Below are 19,728 nucleotides of genomic sequence, written 5' to 3'. Positions count from 1 at the left end.
ATCCTAGGACCAGACCCTCATCCTTTAGGTCCACCTAGAAGAGATGGCATTTGGTCAGCCATGGCATTTGAAAGACTGGGAGGGAATGGGAGGCCATCCTTGGCGTGCAGGAGGGGGTGAACACCACAAAGTTAGGAAAGTACAGGAGGCTTTTTAAGCTTCATTGGGACCATGATTGTTAAATTTTGTTAGTGGTCAAGTGACCATCAGCTATTTCAGTGACACAATAAGCTTCTCTTGCATCCTTTCCTATTGGACCCTTCTTAAGAATCTAATTAGAACTGAAGGAAGATTAGCATGACATCAGAGGGGACACTATTGGGGCAATGAGTGGTGGTGGTGATCGTCATCCTTTGAGTTGTCTGAGTCTGTGACCCCCATGTGGGGTTCTCTTGTCAGATACTGCAGTGGTTTTGCCATTTCCTTCTTCAGCTCATTTTACAGATGAGGAAACTGAGGCTTGTAGAGTAAATGGACTTGCCCAGGATCACACAGATTGTAAGTGTCTGAGGCCAGAATTGACCTCAGGCATAGAAGTCTCCCTGAGTCCAGGCCCAGGGCTTTTTACACTGTGGTGCCCCTAGTGGCCTCAAATGGCTATGTTGCCTGAATTTTGAGAAATTGTTTAATATATCCAAGCAAACATCAAACTGGATGACTTGATCAGTGAGGAACTGAGAGGGTTAATCTGAAGAAGGAAAAACCAGGGTGCAGGGGGTGAGGCATGGGCGATGTGGGGGAGGCGGGACAAAGAGAAGCTGATTTGTGGGCCTGATTCCACTGGAATTCTCACTGGAAATCTGAGCGGACTGAAAGGGAAGGAATTTATCCACGTAAAGCAAAGATCAGATGGCCTCCCCAAGCCCTGCCAAGCTGTGGGGGCCGGTAAAGAGAACCCCACAACAATTGTCATGGGAACAATTGTTCTAAAGTGCCCATTGGACCAGTTGACATTTGGAGCCCAGAAGCCATGGTCTCTTCTGGTGCCTTTTTTCCTGTGCTGTGGTTCTCTTTACTTCCACTTGGGAAATGCCACATCCCTTTTTAGTTTTGTAAAATAAAATGAAAGTCATTTTTGTCTTCTTTAAATCATGGAATCAGGCAGCAGTTTTTTCCCCCTTTTCTAAGCAACAATGAGTTATAGCAACTGAGGTGTCCACAATATGGATATCATCCAACTTGGAAAAAAGGTCTCAGAACCCGTTGGCTTCCTACTGTCAATCTAAAGGCAATCTTCCCTTCTAACAGAGGGTAAGAGAAGGCTCCCCTTCTTAAGGGTGGTGTCGTGCTGTCTCTCCATCCTCCTCAAACCCTAAACTCTCCATCAGGAAGTAATTGTATGAAGAAGGAGGCTGTGGTTCTTGTGGCTGGAGGCTGAGCCTCTGCTCCTCTCTCCCCTGACGAAACAGTGGATGAGGGCTCAGGGAGGCTGAGTTCATCCCCACTAACAAAAAGCTTCCTCCCATTTAGCCAGATTTTGATGCTAACTCGATTTTCATCTGTCCAATTAGGATCATAGGCTCATAGACTTAGCACTGGAAGGACCTTTAGAGACCATTGACTCCAGCTCCCCCGTCCATTGTACAGATGAGGACATTGAAGCTCAGAAAGGGTCAGGGATTCGTCCAGGATCATGTAGCTAGTAAGTGTTTGGGGTCAGCCTTGACCCAAGTCAGTGCCTTTCCACCCTCCTGCCTCTCAGCTACTCCAGACAGAGAGCAAGACCCTGACATCATTCCCAACTTGAGCTCCTAATATCAGGCCTGGTCTGAGAGACAACTGAGGAAGGGCAGTGGAGAGTCTCTGAGTCTGCTGGCTAGGCCCAGGCCTCTGTACTACTTTCAGCAGGAAGGGACAGTTTCTCCCCAGGCACCTTATAGGTCTTCTTTCTGATGGCAGAGATAAAATTTTTCTTGTTCTTGTCCTTGCAGAGCTCTGCCACCAATCAAGGGACCAAAATGACTGACTCCAAGTATTTCACCACCACCAAGAAAGGTACCACTCTGGAATGGGACCCTGGGCCCGGCCTTCCCCAGGTGGCTTGACCACTTACTCTTCTGTGTGTTATGGGGGGAGGGAGTCCACTCACTGAAGAGGAGCATGCCAACAGCTGGAGACATCGGCCAGCTTGGGGTGGTCATATCTCATGAATCCAAGACACAGAACTAATGGAAACGATGGAGGGAACCAACTGTTCCTTTTGGAGAGTCAGAGGTGTGATCTCCTTATGAAACCTGGCTTAGATATTTGGTCACCTGGAAAAAGAGTCAGCCAGAGAAGTTGACCTCAGAGGTATCCGTCTGCTGGTCCTTCCTGCCTCCTGCCCAGTTAGATGTGCCAAGCACAGTCAGAGTACCTGGTGGCTGGGCCTCAAAGCCTCCTTTTGGGTCATGTGACAATTTGAAAGCTCCTCATTTCAACCCATCAGCTGCTCTGCGGCTAGAGGTGACCCACCTTTGCTGCATTCCTCAAAACTCAGTGGGGCCTCACTGGCCAAGTCAGACTCTCCCTGGAAGGGCCAGCCCGGCTCATTCTTCCTGGAGGAGCCTTCCTGCTGAGCTATGTGTGCCCTTGGATTTGTGTTAACCCCAGTTGTTGTGTTTCTATCAAGTGACCTCCCATTTCCCCAGGGTCAGCCTGACCCTGAGGTCCTTTGTGCATTTCCTTTTGTTCTGGCTGCCCACTATCTCCCAAGCCATCCAGTCAGGAACTTGGGGGGGGGAGTAGGGGAGAAGGGGGTTGCCTGTGGTTGCTCCCTTGCTGTCTTTCACCATCACAGTACCCCTCTTTAGGAGCTCAGTTTTCAAGATTTGAATGGGAAACTGAGGTACAGCCTCCCTGATTCCCCTACAGCCACATTGTGGATGTGTTCAAAGGAGAAGCTGGGAGTCCTGTCCCTACCACTGGTCAGCCCTAGAAAGTCCTCTTCCCCATTCCTTTGGGGTTTGGAGCAGAGATTCCCATATTCAGCACAAAATAGCCAGATGTACCCAGGAAGTGAAACCCTGACAAGGCATTTTAAGGCGATATTCTAGAAAAGGCCCAGCTGCAGAAATTGCTCAATGGCCATCAGACCAGTTGCCTGCTTGGACTTCTGTGGCCCATAATGACCCCAGCAGACACTCAGCCTTCTGAGCCCTCCCTGCCCATGGGCCCTTCCCTCTAGACTGGTCCCACGGAGTCCCATAGCTGATGTGCCCCCCCCAATCCCCTCCACCAGGATTATGGAAGTTCCTCCAGCTCTCCTCAAGCTGCCCCAGCCCTCTTTTCCTTCAGGCCTGGCTTCACCCTGACTCACTCTTTTCCAGGGGAGATTTTTGAGCTGAAGGCAGAGCTCAACAGCGACAAGAAGGAAAAGAAAAAGGAGGCTGTGAAAAAAGTGATCGCGTCCATGACCGTGGGCAAAGATGTCAGGTGGGAGAGCCCTTGAAACCTCCGTCCTGTCCCTCCCAGGAGCCCTGAGCCCAGGGCGCATCCCCGCACTCACCTCTCCTCCTTCTCTGAATGCCAGGCTGTTCCTGACTGTGAGCCCCCCGAGCTCTCGGCCTCCCCTCCTTCCTGAGCACTGTTCTTTGTTGTGTATCTACTTCCCATCTGATCTTTGTTGTCTGGGTGCCTGTACCCACCCCATCTTTCCAACCAGATGGTCAGCTCCTTGAGGGCAGCTGCTGTATTTTCTGCCGAGGATGCTCATAGAGCAGGGCTTCTTCTCCTTTCTTGTGTCCTGGGACCCCTTCCCAGACTCATAGTTTTTGAAGGATTAAAATCAAGTACAGATGTTGACAAAAGCAATCCCTTCTATTGAAATATGGTTATTGAAATATCTTTGAAAACAGGTTTCCAAACCCCTGGCTAAGGATCCCTTCCTTCTGGTAGCTGGCCTATGACAGATGGTCCCCAATATACGAACACAGGCCAGTTCTCATCCATGCACACACACACACATACATAGCCATGTCCTTAGAGCCAACAGAACCTGTCGCCCCCACCCCCGAGAAAGACCCTGATAACCAATCAGGAGCAGCAGGGATCGGTCCCCAGCCCTCCACCCACATGTTGGCCAGGAGAATCAGCCCGGCTCCACTGGGGCCTGGCCTGGCTCCACTGGGCAGCCTTCCAAATCAGATGCTGCCGAAGCAGCAGCACTTTCCTTAAATTGGAATGCCGATGTGCCCTTGTTGTGGAGGAAACGACTTTGTGATTCTCTTTCAAATGATCCTGTTTTTCTCAGGCGTCGGGCTCCTCAGCATTTCCTCCTGCCATAGTCCCCTTTTTTCTTTTTTTTTTTCTAGGATTTTTCTAAGGCAAACGGGGTTAAGTGGCTTATAGATGTTTGAGACTGGATTTGAACCCAGGTACTCCTGACTCCAGGGTCAGTGCTTTATCCACTACGCCACCTAGCCACCCCTTTTTTTAGATTTTTTTTTTCAAGGCAATGGGGTTAAATGGCTTGCCCAAGGCCACATGACTAGGTAATTATTAAGTGTCTGAGGTCGGATTTGAACCCAGGTACCCCTGACTCCAAGGCCGGTGCTCTATTCACTGCACCACCTAGCTGCCCCTATAGCCCCCTTTATTCTCCCTTGATGCAGGATGCTCTGTCTGCCACTCCCTGCCCACTGCCCGCCTCAGCCCTCCGAGATCCATTTCAGACTCATAAGCCTCAGCCCTCCCTTCTCTGCACTTGATATCAGAATCTGAGGGCAGTAGAAGTGCAGCTAAGGCTGCCCCCTCCCTGGAGAACACTGAATGGCCCAGAGGCTGCCGCTTCCACTACAGAGGACATCATGGAGAGAGCACCCTTCCCCTTGGGAAACCAGCAGGGTGTCCACACGATTCCATGTATTTTCTTAGGCTCCATCCAGCCACCTTAGCAGGACCTGTGGACCCCCAGGCTGCTTAGAAGTCAGGGAGGCCAAGGACATCTGAGTCTCTCCCTCCTATCCCTCCCAGTGGACCTATCTCTGACTGTCTCTCTTCTCCCACAATCTCTCTCATGTGGACTCTCATGCTCTTGCCACTCCTCACCTAAGTCTCAGCAGTCTGTTACTGAGGCCGTCTCCTTTACCTTCTTCCCAGAAGTCAGACCTGGAGCTCATTGGTTTGCTTTGCTTCCCCAGCGCCCTCTTCCCTGATGTGGTGAACTGTATGCAGACCGACAACCTTGAGTTGAAGAAGCTAGTCTACCTGTACCTGATGAATTATGCCAAGAGCCAGCCGGACATGGCCATCATGGCCGTCAACACCTTTGTGAAGGTGAGGGGCCCTGGCCTCAGCAGAGGATCCCAGCGCATCTCAATAGGATTCTTAAGGAGCTCCTTCTCCATCTCTGTTTCTCTCTGTCTGTCTGTCTGTCTGTCTGTCTCTCTCTCTCTCTCTCTCTCTCTCTCTCTCTCTCTCTGTCTGTCTCTGTTTCTCTCCCCTGCACCTTCATGAATGCTTTTTTTATTTCATGATTCCACACTGTGGGTCCAAGGAGCAGCTCGGATCACTTTGGAGCAGCTTGGGAAGGTTACTTTTAAGCCCGACCTTGCTTCCTCTTGGCAGCAAATCTGAGGCTAGTGGGCTTCATGGTGTCAGCTTGGACTCTGACCCTTAGTCTCTGGAGGGAATTCTGAGACAAGATCCTGTGTTGAACCCCTCAGGACTGCGAGGATCCCAACCCTCTGATCCGGGCCCTGGCCGTACGGACTATGGGCTGCATTCGAGTGGATAAGATTACAGAGTATCTGTGTGAGCCCCTCCGCAAGTGCCTGAAGGATGAGGACCCTTACGTGCGCAAGACGGCTGCTGTATGTGTGGCCAAGCTCCATGACATTAATGCCCAGCTGGTGGAGGACCAGGGCTTCCTGGACACCCTCAAGGACCTCATCTCCGACTCCAACCCCATGGTGAGCCAGCACCCACTACTCTGCTCTAGCAGGCCAGGCACCTCCCGGATAACGGCCTAGGCTGCTGTGCTCCCCACCATGGTCCCTTTGAGGTTTGTCAGAATCTCCACAGGTGTCATTTGGTCCAGTGCTTGTGTCCAGGCCTGGACTCCTGTTGTCTCAGACTTCCTTCCAGTAGGTGGGAGAGAGGGAGTGCCTGAGCCTGGTGTGTAAGATCACTGGCCCAGAGCTACCCAGCCTGTGTGTTTGTGTCTGGGTGGGTGTCAAGTGGGGCCCCTGACCTTTGGGTCCCTCTCTTGCAGGTGGTGGCCAATGCTGTGGCTGCCCTCTCCGAGATAGCCGAGTCTCACCCGAGCAGCAACCTCTTGGACCTGAACCCACAGTCAATCAACAAACTGCTGACTGCTTTGAATGAGTGCACCGAGTGGGGACAGATCTTCATCTTGGACTGCCTGGCTAACTACATGCCCAAAGATGATAGGGAAGCACAGAGGTGAGCGGGAGAGGGGCTGGGGGTCTTGGGCCTCTTGGGTCTGGTCAGTTCCCATTCCCAAATCTAAGGACTTCAGACCTGGAACCTTCAGGTCAGCCTTCTCTTGGCTGTTTGGTCCCCTGGCTTTCTTCCTTCCTCTGCCTCCTCCACTACCAGTTTCTGAGGGCCCAGGCTCTAGGGGAAGAGTGACTCAGGTCAGCTCTGGGGGCCACCCCAGCTCCCTTGCCTGGCATGCTGGGCGGTGGATACCAGCCCTATCCTCTGTTGCCCTGTCTTCAGTCTGTTGTGGAATGGGAAATGCCCTTTCTCTCTAGCATCTGCGAGCGTGTGACTCCCCGGCTCTCTCACGCCAATTCCGCCGTGGTACTGTCAGCGGTGAAAGTGCTGATGAAGTTCATGGAGATGCTATCAAAGGACTTGGACTACTACGGCACGCTCCTCAAGAAGCTGGCGCCCCCACTGGTCACCCTGCTGTCGGCTGAGCCCGAGTTGCAGTATGTGGCCCTGCGGAACATCAACCTCATTGTGCAGAAGAGGTGAGGCCCCCCAGGGGACCGTGTGGGCAGTGGGAGGGTCATCGCAGAGCCCTTTCATGTCCCTTCCTACCATGGGTGTGGTTGGGACCAGGCAGTCAGCCTTGGTGCTGCCCTAAGTCCTCTTGGGAAGCCCACTCTACAGACATCTCTTCCTTCTTCCTCCCTCCCCTGAGCCTCAGGCCTCAAACTCAGTTGCCCTCTGGCCATGGACTCATCTCCTCAACCTTCAGGACAAAAATCTACTGAGCTGAGTGCTCATAGGGACCCGAACCTCCCAGGAATGGCTGACCATCCCCTGGGCTTGCTCTCTTGATGGTTTCTTAAGGGTGCCTTTGACTGAGCAGTTTTTCTCCCCTTCTAGGCCCGAGATCTTGAAACATGAGATGAAGGTCTTTTTCGTCAAGTACAATGATCCCATCTACGTGAAGCTTGAAAAACTGGACATCATGATCCGCCTGGCCTCCCAAGCCAACATTGCCCAGGTCAGAGGGCCTGGCACCTCTCGGGTGGCCTCAAGCTCAACTCCCAGGGAACCCTGCCCTTCCACAGCCCCCATGGGACTCTGGATCCCTGCTCCCCCAGCTGTGTCTCACTGCATGTTCTCATGGTAGGTGTTGGCAGAACTGAAGGAGTACGCCACAGAGGTGGACGTGGACTTTGTACGCAAAGCTGTCCGGGCCATTGGCCGCTGCGCCATCAAGGTGGAGGTGAGCCTTCCTGGATCTAGCCCAGATAGGAGCCGACTATTCTGGGAAATAGGGATCCTTGGGAGCCCAAGCCGTGGACCCTGCCGAGAGATCAGAGTGGGAGGATCTTCCCCAGGGCAGGGCTTCCAGGACCTGGGGATGGAGGGCATTCATCCCTAGATGGCTCCTCTCCCTTCACTTTCCTTTGGGCACTCAGGGTCAGTAGGTTCAGGTGGGATGCTCTGTGTAGATGAGTGGGACCCTCGGGTGACTTACAGTTAGAGGCTGCCTGGCCTGGACAAACTTTGCTCCCCGGGCTTGCCTCAGCCACTGCCTTGACTCCGTGACCTCCTTGTCCTGATACACATCTGGAAGGGAATTAAGAGTCTGGCCATCTAGTTTAATGTTCTCATTTTACAGTTGAGGAAACTGAGGCCAAGAAAGGAGGTGATTTGTACGAGGGGGAAAGCTGGGCTGTGACTGATTGCAGAGTTAGTACTCTGTCCTTGGGCCCCTCAGTAGCCCCTCCTCCCTAGCTCTCCCTTTGTTTCAGTGCCCAGGGGGCCATTGCGCTTCTTCCCCCATTATCTGTTCCTAGAGGAGAAGATCCCCACAGCCCTGCCTGCCTTCTCCCAAGGGTGTGAGGGCTTGGAGAAGCAGGTGGTGGGCCCTGGGAGCCCAGCCAAGTGCTCAGGGCTGCCTTGGGCCCATTCTCCCTTGACCCCGGACCCCTGCTCTGTCCTTGTAGCAATCTGCAGAGCGCTGTGTGAGCACGCTACTGGACCTGATCCAGACCAAGGTCAACTATGTGGTGCAGGAGGCCATCGTGGTGATCAAGGACATCTTCCGCAAGTACCCCAACAAGTGTGTAAGGGCGGAGACCCAGAGCCACTTGGGCCCTCCAGCTCCCGCCTTCCCCACTCTGCTCCCCTTGTCCTCTGCCCCTCTCTGTCAGGTGCCAGGATGCCCTGGGTCAAGTCAACCTCATCTGCTAAGATGGCCATGGGGGCCGCAGTTTAGCCCCTGTTGGCTGCACCTCCTACTGTCTGCCTTCTTGGCACTCACTTCAAACCTCCCCAAATGCCAAGACCAGTGTCAGAGTGGGAGGTCCTGGAGTCCTTTGTCGTCTGCCCTCGTCACCCTGCTCTCCTCTGACTGCAGGTACGAGAGTGTGATCGCCACCCTGTGTGAGAACCTGGACTCCCTGGATGAACCAGAGGCACGGGCAGCCATGATCTGGATTGTGGGAGAGTATGCCGAGCGCATCGATAATGCTGATGAGCTACTTGAGAGCTTCCTGGAGGGTTTCCATGATGAGAGCACCCAGGTGAGGGCTAATGGCATCATCTACCAATCTCCCAATACTCTGTCCTGAGAAAGGGGGTGCACCCCTGACGGAGAACACATCCCCCACACCCCCAAGGCAGACCCCCTGGAAGTGAAGAGCTCAGCACATACACTTACAGAAAGAATCGGGGAGGAGGGGGACAACTAGGTGGCGCAGTGTATAAAGCACTGGCCCTGAAGTCAGGAGGACCCAAGTTCAAATCCAGCCTCTAGACACTTAATAATTGCCTTGCTGTGTGGCCTGGGGCAACCCACTTAACCCCATTGCCTTAATTTAAAAAAAAAAAAAGAATTGGGGAGGAGGTGATTGGGAGGCTCTGACCACTTCTCTTCCCCTGCCTCCCTGCTCACGCTGCCAAGACATTTCCTAAGATGCCCAAGTAGAATTGGGTGGTTGGTTCTGGAGCCTTGGTAGCCTCTGTCTCGAGTCCATGGGAGGCCAGGCCCCCTCCTACCCATGGCAGGGAGTGATTCCAAGGGGAAACTGATGGTAGATAAGAGCTTTGTGCTGCCTCTGCCTTGTTCAGTATGGGTGCAGGTATGGGCACAGTTGCAGCCCTAACTCAAGATCAGTTGACCAGCTTTATTGTGCCAGACCCTGTGGAGGCCAGGGGCCTGCTCTCAGGGAGCTTGTCTGTTGTCCAGAGCCAGACCCTGGACTCCTCCTCTCACAAACCCCCAAGATTGGCAACAGGGTCATGGTTGTCCTGGGAGGTCAGAGGCCCCCCAGCTCCATCCCCTCCATGCGCCTCCCCTCAACCCACCAATGGACTGCCTCCTCTTCCTCTTCCTCTTCCCCCCCCCCCACTCTCACGGCTCCTCTTTCTATGTCATGGACTTTGGGGTCCACCTGGCCAGGGCATGAGTCTGGGATCAGCCTCATTCTAGTGATTTCGTCTCCCTGAGGCTCCATTTCAACTGCAGAATGAGGGTCCCATTTATAGCCCCTACCTCTGAGTTGCAGGCAGAAGAGCCCAAGGTCACAATGGCGATCACCCATTGCCAGCTTGCCCAGACAGGATCGGCCGCATGGAGGCCAGACACTCTCCAAACCCCACTCCCCCAAGTGGGCTCTTGGGTTGTTTGCTGGCTCTCCCTGGCTCTAGTGCTGGGATGTAGATGATAACATCTCTGCCACCTCTGCCTATGCTACTCCTCCTGCCAATACCCAATAGCTCTCATGCATCTCCCCCCCTCAGGTCCAGCTCCAGTTGCTAACAGCCATTGTGAAGCTCTTCCTGAAGAAGCCAACCGAGACCCAGGAGCTGGTACAGCAGGTCCTCAGCCTGGCCACCCAGGTGCGTCCCAAGGCCTCTGCCCAGCTCTCGACAGGGGACAGGGAGAAAAGGTGGACACCGGAGTTGGGCATCAGTGACTCTGCCACCAGCACATTGGATGGGGTCAACCCTGAGGGATCATGGGAAAATGAGAAAGCCTGGCAGTGGGGTTACAGCATAGCTGCAGGGGCCTGGCAGTGCTGTCAGGTATCCACCAAGCCACGCAAGGCAGACATGGATGGAAGAGAGACTCGTGGGGGGGCAGGAGAGGGGGACAAGGACCCCCAGTGACTCTGCTGCCTCAGAGCCCATCATCATCCCAGATCCCCTGCTTGGATGTGGGGGGTGGGTGGGGGGGGAGCATGGCCATTATGTTCAGGAGGCTGCCACCCTGCTCTCACCTCATCTGTCCTCTTCTCTCCCCACCACACTCATCTCCTCCCACGAAGGACTCCGATAATCCCGATCTGCGGGATCGTGGCTACATCTATTGGCGCCTACTTTCCACGGACCCTGTGGCAGCCAAGGAGGTGGTCCTGGCCGAGAAGCCACTGATCTCGGAGGAGACTGACCTCATTGAGCCTACACTCCTGGACGAGCTCATCTGCTACATTGGCACGCTAGCTTCCGTCTACCACAAGCCCCCCAGCGCCTTTGTGGAGGGCAGTCGGGGAGTGGTACATAAGAGCCTGCCCCCACGCACCGGCTCGTGAGTACCAAGCCCTGCCACGAGGGAGCCAACCAAGACTCCTCAGCTCTGAGAGTCACCTACCCCTGACATCCAAGGGGGGTGGAACAGGGAATGAGTCTGGGGAAGGCTTCCCCCTGCCAGTGGAGTGGGCATCGTTGCCACCCGTTCTGCAGGGTCTTGGCATTTGACATTGTTTCAGAGTGACCTCAGCTGGGTCAGCTCAATTTAATAGTGACTGAGCACCTGCTGAATGCATGTCCCTGGTGGAGGAAGGAGCTTTTGCCACCCAGAGACCTCTAGTTAGGGGTGCCAGAGATTGCCCCTCAACCTCCAGATTACTTTATCCCCCTCCAGTCCAGACTCCACTGCCCCCTCCCTCCCCCAGGACCATGGGGCACAGGGCAGTCTTCAACCCTGTCCAGCTCACCCATCTTTTCCCGTGTCTCCCGTGGCAGGAGTGAGAGTGCTGAGAGCCCTGAGGCCGCTCCACCAGGCGCAACCCCCAGTGAGCAGCCAGCGGTCATCCCTGCCCAGGGTGACCTCCTTGGGGACCTGCTCAACCTGGACCTGGGCCCCCCCGTCAGCGGGCCCCCGCTGACCACGGCCCCTGTCCAGATGGGAGCCGTAGACCTGCTTGGGGGAGGTCTGGACAGCCTGGTATGTCAGGGGACTTCCCCTCGTTTTTCATGGTTGAGTATCTCCAGACCAGCTGGCCTGAGACAAGGAGACCAGGCCTAGACCCTCTGGGTTACCAGGGCTCAGCAGTCTAGAGAGTGGGCAAGGACTGGTACAGGCAGGGCTTAGAGGAGAAGGGCACGGCAGTGTGGAGCCCCTTCAGGTGTAGCCCAGACCTCCCTGCAGCTCTGAGGCCTGGGCCAGAACCAGGTGGCCAACTCGGAGCCACTGCAGCATAGGGGAGAGACTGGATGAGTTCCAGTAAGGGAAGGCCTTTCTCTGAAGATTCACTCAGCTGGCGTTGTACCAGGCCAAGGGCAGAGCTTTTGTCCAGGGTAGAAATCTCTGGCGACTAATGTTTTCCCTCCTCTCCTTTCTTTCTCTTCCCTGTCTGTGGCGTCTATCTCTTCTCTCTGTCGTGGCTTCTCTCTCTGCATGTGGCTGACTGTCCTCTCCACCTCGGCCGCTTCTGCTTGGAGATGGGGGACGAGGCTGAAGGGGTATGGAGCAGGCTCTCTGCCCTTGCAATTCTCCCCAGATTAGCTCTTCTCCCCTCCGCCCCCCCACTGTTTTGTTTGACTGGCCTCTAGCTGCCTGCCGGGACCTCCCTCCTCAGGGCATGCTGGGCCCTTGCTGCTGCCTGTGGCCTCAGGGATTCCACAGGCCCCTCCACTTCCTTCTGGGGTAGTGGTCCCTGGAACGACCTTCTCCTCAGTAGTCCCCTGTCTGTCTCTCCCAGGGCTGCTCTGACTGGCGGCTCTCTCTGCAGCCCCCACCCCGGGGCGGGGGGGGGACTCACTCTGACTCCTTCCCTCCTGCCCTCTTTTCTGAGCTGATTCTAAGTCCCTTGGGTGGTCGTGTGTCTGGTGTGCCGACTGGGCAATGCCCTCCAACCAGGAAGGTATCTCGGAGCCTTCCCCAGTGCAGGGGCTTCCTGGGGGCAGTGGGTGCTTTCCTCCTGGCTCTCCAGTTACTGGCCTCTTTCTTGTCTCTGCAGCCTAGAGGTGATGTGAGTGGCAGCCCCGCTGTAAGTACCCCACCTCTTTCCAGGCCTGTGGGGACACCCCCTCTCCAGCCAACCCCTAACCACCTCTCTCTGTGTCTCTTTCTAGATGGGCAGCACCAACTTTACTGCCCCACCTACAGGGACCATGCCAGCCAACCTGGGGGCCCCCATTGGCGGGGGTTTGGGGGACCTCTTTGACTTAACCAGCGGAGTGGGCACACTGTCAGGCTCCTATGTGGCCCCGAAAGCGGTAAGTCATGTGCCCTGACCATCATTCCAGGGAGAGGAGGGCCAGGCTAGCAGAGGGATAGTCTCCTTTCATCCTGGGAGCCACAGGCATTTAGGAAACTCTACAAAGCACAGGGCCGTCAGTGCCCTTGATGGCCTGCCAAGGGGAGGGAGGTGCTGGGAGGGGCCCTTTTACCATATTGGTGTCCCCTGAACCAGCACCAGCATCCCCTGACTGGGCAGAGGCCAACGTGTGTGTGCACTAATTGTTCCTAGAATTTAGTGTGGCGGGGCTCCATCTTATCTCCCAAAAGCCCTCCCCTGGTGGAAGAACTTGGTCAGCTGGGTCCTCTCAAGGTCTCGAGTGGGAGCTGTCCAGGGCTCTGTGGGGATGAGGGTTCAGCAAGTGGCCCTGGAGGGGGGGGGGTAACAGGAGAGTCCCACCATGGGAGGAAAGCCAGGAGACCCAACCCAAGCCTTCTTCAACACCTCTGGCCTTTCCCGAAGCCCTGTGCTTTAGTCCATTCCACCATCAGGAAGCAACACCTGACATTCAGCCCCAGCCCCATCTTATCTGAAGCAAGCAGCCCTTTGGGAAGGGCCGACCTTGGCAGGCCTAGGGAGAGGCCTGAAGAGATCACAGAGACTGGAGTGGCATTCTGTCTGAGCCCCCTCCCCAGAGACTGAAGTGGCAAGGACGGTGTGCCCTGGCCTTCCTCACACTTCAAAGGCTTGAGAGAAAGAGACAGACAGAGTCAGGGAGAGAGGACATGGGCCAGCTTTCCTGTGGCTGGACTGGAGCCCACCACCCTCATCCTTTGACCTGCCAGGCGTCCCTGGGGGTGGCAGCCCCTTGGACCCCCTTTCCTGGCCAGACCAGTGGATGACATTTAAGTGTTGCCGGGATCACCTTGGGCTCTGGAGAAGAGATGAGTGCAATGGTCTCAGCAGCACGTCCTGGCCTGGGGCAGCATCGTGTCCTCGGGCCCTGAGCCCTCAGCCAGAGCTCTGCATCTTCAGCATCCTCCCCAGCCACACTCCAGGCCAGGTCATTCGGCCATTCACATTTGGAGAACTCCGACAAGGCAAGTGCTCCTATGGGGGTCAGAAGAAGGGAAGCAAGGACCCTCTCAAGGTCTCTCTGAAGATCTTTGGAATCGATTCTGAAACAAGGGGAATGCTGGCCTGGTGTGCCCTCATCAGAGATGGCACCAGGCTCTGAGCTGCACCAACTCAGAGGATCTACCCCAGATGTTCTGGATGATTCTGGTCGAGCCTCCCGGCCTCCCAGTCAGATCTGCTGCAGTCAGAACACGGCACCTTGACCCCAACAGAGTGATGCCATGTTGGTTCCCTGAGCACAAAGCTCGACAACCAACCAGCACTGTGCCCGTTCTTGGCAGTACAAAGAAAGGCAGAAGCAGCCCCTGCTTCAAGGAGATGCCAAGGATGCCAGCCCTGACCTTCAGCTAAGCTTGACTGGCAGGGCAGGATGGTGGGAAGAGCCTTGGGCTTGGAGCCAGACACCAGGCATCTAATGCTGGCTCTGCCAGAATCTCTGGGTCACTTGGGGCAAGTCTTGTGACCCTCTGGACCTTCTGTAAGGGAGGGCTTGGGCAGAGGGAGTGGTTGCCTGAGCCCCACCCACCGCACCCCTCACCGACCCAGGGAGCCTCCATCACCTGGAGAGGGCAGCCAGAGCTTTCCCCACTCCACTCTCCCGATAAGGGGCTCTTATGTAGAGTAAGGCTCACATTCTTATTTACAGAGGAGGAAACTGAGGCTCAGGGAAGACCTTGGCCTTGGGTCCCATGACTAGGTAGGATTTGAACCTAGAACCCTCACTGCCAGGCTGTGCTGCTGACCCCTTCCATGCATTGACCTTCTCTCCCAGGTCTGGCTCCCTGCCATGAAAGCCAAGGGCCTGGAGATCTCAGGGACTTTCACCCGCCAGGTGGGCTCCATCTCCATGGACCTCTTGCTGACCAACAAGGCCCTGCAGGTCATGTCTGATTTTGCCATCCAGTTCAACCGCAACAGGTAAAGTGCTGAGCAGCCGGCAGCTCTGGCTGCTCCCTTGCTTAGGAGCCGGGGCTTAGGAACAAGGAGATGGCTGGCCGTGAGCTCAGACCAATAGGAGGGAGATGGGCTGTCCAGTGTGCATTGCCCAGAAGGGCCAGTACCCGGGCCTGTCCACTTGGCCCAAAGCAGCCTCTCCTGATGCTTGCCCTGAGACAGAGGGATCGGGAGAAAGGCCAGCTCCATCAGGACTCACCTCAGCCTCAGGAGCCCTTCGGGCTGTGGCTGTTCTTTATGGTGACGGGGTGCCCTGGGACCAAACCTCAGAGTGAGGGACCTTAGTGGCCGTCCAGCCCAACCCGTGGGATCCTTCTTCCCTTGGGAAGCATCAGGGAAGCAAAGGTTTCTTTGGCTTCTCTCAGGACCATGAGCCGGGCAAAGCTGGGGCCAGAGCCTGGCCTGGCAATGGGTGCCTGGGGCCACAGACTCCTCAAATTCTAGAATGAAAAGAGCCCCCTTGTTTGGGGCCGCTGAGACCCAGCTCCTCTGGAGCCTGCTCAAAGGGATGAGTCCGGCCAGACGAGTGGGAGAGAGGGTGGGCGTGGCTCTGGCCTCCAAGTCAGCTCTGTCCCCCCTTCCTCCACAGTTTTGGCCTGGCCCCTGCAGCTCCCCTCCAAGTCCACGCCCCTCTCAGTCCCAACCAGACAGTGGAGATCTCCCTCCCTCTCAACACCGTGGGCTCTGTCATGAAGATGGACCCCCTGAACAACCTCCAGGTACCCTGGGCCCTGGGGCGACCCGGCAGCCCGGGGCTGAGCCACGGCCAGAGAAGGCTTCTTGGCTGAGGGGACTCAGGGTGGGATGGTCAGAAGTTAGATGTAGGAGCTGAGGATGGAGGAAGCTCCTGGTCCGTCTGCCTTCCTCTCTTCCCTTGGAGGGGGGGAGGCAAGATGGGGGGGCAGGGTGAGTCTGGGCCTGGGGGTGTCAGGGCAGATGGGACCCCCAGCACCCCCAAGGGCCATCAGAACCAGCTAGAGATCACTGTTTAACAAAACAACTGATAATTCAGAACAATCTAGATGATGTGAAGTGGTGCTTTTCTGTGTCAGTCAGATGGGGTCTGCCAGAGGGTACTCCCCCTTGTCCATGGTGGCTTAGGGAGGGCTAAGGGCCTCAGGGGTGGGGCTGGCCCTGGCACCTGCTCAGCAGGTACCTCCCCCTCCCCCCAGGTGGCCGTGAAGAACAACATCGATGTCTTCTACTTCAGCACCTTGTACCCACTGCACATCCTCTTTGTGGAAGACGGGAAGATGGGTGAGGGTCCCTCCAGCCTCCCCACAGGGACTTGTTGTGGGCAGTGGAACAGTCGAGATCAGGAAAGAGAACTCGGGGGCGAAAGACCCTTTGGCTCTGAGAGGGATTTGAAGCCACACCCCACCGGGAGAAGAGGGCAGCAGGCAGGGCCCAGAACAATGCCACCATCCTGCATCCCCCTTTGATTTTACTGGAGAGGAACCTCAGGACACTTGCAGGGGAGGGGGTCTCACCCTAAGTACAAAGTAGCAAAGATCTGGGATCCTGGACTTTGAACCAGAGGTGGGACTGTGCCCGGCCCGGGAGGCCTTGGCCCCGGCTGCTGCAGGCAGGCTCAGCATAAGTTTCTCCCCTCAGAGCGGCAGATGTTCCTGGCCACGTGGAAAGACATTCCCAATGAGAACGAGGCCCAGTTCCAGATCAAAGACTGCCCCCTCAATGCAGGTGAGGGGGACCCCAGGCTGGGGGCTGTACCCCATCCTGAGCCTTCATTCAGGGCTCCCTCTGCTGGGCAACGGTGTTCAAGTCCAAGGGAGCTGGGGTGGGGGATGGAAGGGGACCAGTGCTTGGGGGACGGGGCCCGGATGGCCCCGAGTTGGATGGCTCCAGGGTCAGTACATGCCACCGGGCCCGGGGCCACCTCCAATCACCTCCCCACAGAGGCCGTGAGCAGCAAGCTGCAGGGCAGCAACATCTTCACGATCGCCAAGAGGAACGTGGAGGGCCAGGACATGCTCTACCAGTCCTTGAAGCTGACCAATGGCATCTGGGTCCTGGCTGAGCTGCGCATCCAGCCTGGCAACCCCAACTTCACGGTGAGACTCCAGGGCCTCCCCCCCAGCAGACCCCTCTTCTCTCTTCCTTCTCTCTGTCCCTGCCCAGGGTGGCCACATCTCCCCCCCAGCCTCAGATGTAATGGAAAAAGCAGGAAAGTCTTTCTTCCCTCCCCACTCCCCACCCCACCATGTTCACAGGGGTCTGGAGCCACAACACCTAAAGGCTGGCGCTCTGCCCGCCGGCCACACTGCCCAGAGAGGGGGCTGGGGAGGGTCTCCCTTCTTCTTTGACTCATTTCTCAGTTTCATCTCGTCAGCTCCTCCACATCCAGGCCCCTGCCCCCCTTGCCCCCCCCAGCTCCGCTCCCCAACTTCCTCCTGCCTTCTGCCAACCTGTGGCTGGTGACTCATCCGTCCTCCCTGGCGGGAGCTCGCTGGCAGCAGGTGTGGGGGCTGGAGGTATATTTGGGTCCCCGGCCCAGCTAGGCGGAGGAGGCTGGAGCGCCCACCCCCTGCTTCGTGTGCGGCTCGCCCTGGGCCCAGGGTGCTGGGGGGCAGAAGGGGGGGCGGGATGATCCCCTGGAGGACCTGTGCCAGCAGCGCCTCCCCTTTGTCTCCCCTCCAGCTGTCCCTGAAGTGCCGAGCCCCCGAGGTCTCCCAGCATGTCTACCAGGCCTATGAGACGATCCTCAAGAACTGACGGGCCCTCCCCTCCCCCGGCCCCTCCCGCCCCTCCTCCCCCAGGACGAGGTGACAGCGTCTCTTCTCATCGGAGAGGGAAGAGCAGATGGCTCCGTTGTCTCAACAGCTCCCCGAGATCCAGCGGCGGGGGCCCAGGGGTGCTGAGTTGTGCTTAGGCCTTGGGCCCCCCAGGAAAGGGAGGGGGGGCCGGTGGTGAGAGGAGGAGACACACCCAGCTGCCCTGGCTTGGCCCCGGGATGGTGCCACAGGAAGGGAAATGGGGGAACTGAGGTCAGGAAGTATCAGGGTCCAACACCTCCCCCATCTCAGGCAGGAGCGGATCCTTGTTCTCCCTAGGCCAGGCCCCCCAACAGACTCTGGGAAGACCCTTTGTCTCTGGGGCTTTTTCTTGACCATATCTAGCAAAGAACCAGAGTCCGGGCCCCGTCTTCCCTCCCCGGCTTGATGGGCCTTGTGTGACGAAGGTCTCCTGCAGCCCCCGGGCACCTGCTTCGGGGGGAAGGGAGCGGGAAGACAGGGCCCCTCTCCCTCCAAGGTAGCAACCCCACAGTGTTTCCTCCTCCCCATGTTTGCTTTGGCTGACCCCTCCCACAATTCATCTGACTAGGCCTCAGAGGGTCCCCATGGGACCCTCGAAGCCAGGCACTGGACCGCTACTTGTTCCATCCTCCTCCTCCTCGACCCCCACCACGGGTGCTCATGGGATTGGAAATCCTCCCCATCCCCCCACCGGAAGCTGCAGCCACTGTCTCTTGTGCCCTTCTCCCCCTGGTCAGCTGCTGGCCAGCCAGGCCCCCTGGAAGCTTCAGCCTCCTCCCCTGAAGGCCCGGCCTGAGCCGGGCCCAGGGCTTGAGACTTGGCCAGTGGCTCCTGCTGGAGCTTGGGGTGTTTTTCCTGCTGTTTGTTAATAAAGAATTATCGCTTTGGGCAACCAGTGACACTACTTTTTTTCTCTCCCCCCCAATAAAGACAGAGTTCAGATTCTCCCAGAAGGGCTGCCCGAGTGCCCTTGCAGTAAATATATCTGATATATATAAAGAAGAGACGTATAGATTGTATGTCGACTCCTGTTTTCAGAAAGAACCAATAAAAATGACATCTTCCATCAGCAGTGTCTCTGGAGAAGTCTGTCCGCCCCTGGCACCATTCCCCTCAAATCCAGGGCACCTAACCTCAAGTCTGGGCCGGAACCCCAAGCCATCTTTGCCATCCTGTGGTAAAAGAAGTCACCCTCACCACCTCCGCTTTAGTAAAGTAGGGTGCCTTCCCCTGATCTCTCGGTTCATGGGGCTCTCCAGGCCATGCCCTTGGCCATGTCCTTGAACCTCTGCCCCCCCCCATTCTCCTCTCCCATGAGGACATGGCCCCCGGGAAACCCTTCCTTCCCCGTTTTCTGGCTCCATTTCACCTGTCCTTGGGCACGAGAGCACAGAGGACAAACTCGTGTCTCCACCTTGAAGTGAGCTGCTGCCGAGCTGTCCTGCAAAGCCGTCTCTGTCCCCCACCCCACCCTCAGCCTTCACTGGGTCCTGCCAGGATCCCAGACCCCCTTTGGGAACCTCTAGGAGCCGCCGGGGAAGTAAGACCATGGCTGTGTAGCCGAGGCCTGATGTTTCTGCTGGCGTGCCTGGGGCTGCCCCTAGACTTGAGAGTCCCAAGGTCACCCACCATCTTGTCAGTTTGACTTGGAACCTTGCAGCCCTTGGCTCTGCAATTTGGAGGGAGACGGGGGGACCAGACGGCCCCCATGTCGTTCCTGTCTCCATCTTTGGCCAATGGAGGAACAAGGCTAGCCTCCTTGGGGACCTGCCTTCCAATATCTACGAAGTTCTTGGGCGAGGGGTTCGGTTTCCTGTTGGTAGCAGCTCGCCCGGGCTTTGGAGCTGCCGTTAACCTCCTGCCTTCCGCTATGGACTGCCACGTCCACCCTGGGACCAGCCATCATCCCTCATCCCCCTGGCCAAGCATCGCTACCACCCTCCAGCCCATTCCCCACGCCTCTGCCAAAGGAACTTTGCCAAAGCTTAGATCCGACCCATCCAATAAGATGATGGGGCCTGGACCTGGGTGGAAGGGCAAGAGGGAAC

The 19,728-nt window shown here is 56.6% G+C and overlaps 1 protein-coding gene across 4 annotated transcripts in view; it reads left to right on the top strand.

The window, feature by feature from the left end:
- The window catches only part of AP1B1 (adaptor related protein complex 1 subunit beta 1), a 31,214-nt gene extending 12,465 nt beyond the window's left edge, over positions 1–18,749 (top strand). The window contains exons 2-24 of one of the 4 annotated variants that reach the window (XM_074206267.1): positions 1,512–1,642; positions 1,932–1,995; positions 3,309–3,414; positions 5,121–5,256; positions 5,646–5,891; positions 6,194–6,384; positions 6,699–6,920; positions 7,282–7,402; positions 7,532–7,627; positions 8,355–8,470; positions 8,768–8,933; positions 10,153–10,251; positions 10,680–10,939; positions 11,377–11,578; positions 12,076–12,096; positions 12,594–12,623; positions 12,709–12,852; positions 14,725–14,870; positions 15,496–15,625; positions 16,079–16,163; positions 16,521–16,607; positions 16,824–16,978; positions 17,565–18,749. In XM_074206267.1, the coding sequence (XP_074062368.1) occupies positions 1,959–1,995; positions 3,309–3,414; positions 5,121–5,256; positions 5,646–5,891; positions 6,194–6,384; positions 6,699–6,920; positions 7,282–7,402; positions 7,532–7,627; positions 8,355–8,470; positions 8,768–8,933; positions 10,153–10,251; positions 10,680–10,939; positions 11,377–11,578; positions 12,076–12,096; positions 12,594–12,623; positions 12,709–12,852; positions 14,725–14,870; positions 15,496–15,625; positions 16,079–16,163; positions 16,521–16,607; positions 16,824–16,978; positions 17,565–17,639 (2,871 nt within the window). In that variant the 5' untranslated portion in view covers positions 1,512–1,642; positions 1,932–1,958 and the 3' untranslated portion in view covers positions 17,640–18,749. The remainder of the gene's footprint in view (positions 1–1,511; positions 1,643–1,931; positions 1,996–3,308; positions 3,415–5,120; positions 5,257–5,645; positions 5,892–6,193; positions 6,385–6,698; positions 6,921–7,281; positions 7,403–7,531; positions 7,628–8,354; positions 8,471–8,767; positions 8,934–10,152; positions 10,252–10,679; positions 10,940–11,376; positions 11,579–12,075; positions 12,097–12,593; positions 12,624–12,708; positions 12,853–14,724; positions 14,871–15,495; positions 15,626–16,078; positions 16,164–16,520; positions 16,608–16,823; positions 16,979–17,564) is intronic. The other 3 variants (XM_074206266.1, XM_074206268.1, XM_074206269.1) reach the window with 3 other exon arrangements.
- The last annotated feature ends 979 nt before the right edge of the window (positions 18,750–19,728 follow it).

Source organism: Macrotis lagotis, chromosome X (genome assembly GCF_037893015.1).
Source record: "Macrotis lagotis isolate mMagLag1 chromosome X, bilby.v1.9.chrom.fasta, whole genome shotgun sequence".
Lineage (NCBI taxonomy): Eukaryota > Metazoa > Chordata > Mammalia > Peramelemorphia > Peramelidae > Macrotis > Macrotis lagotis.
Note: the sequence above shows the minus strand (reverse complement) of the source record. Positions and strands in the feature narration are given on the sequence as shown.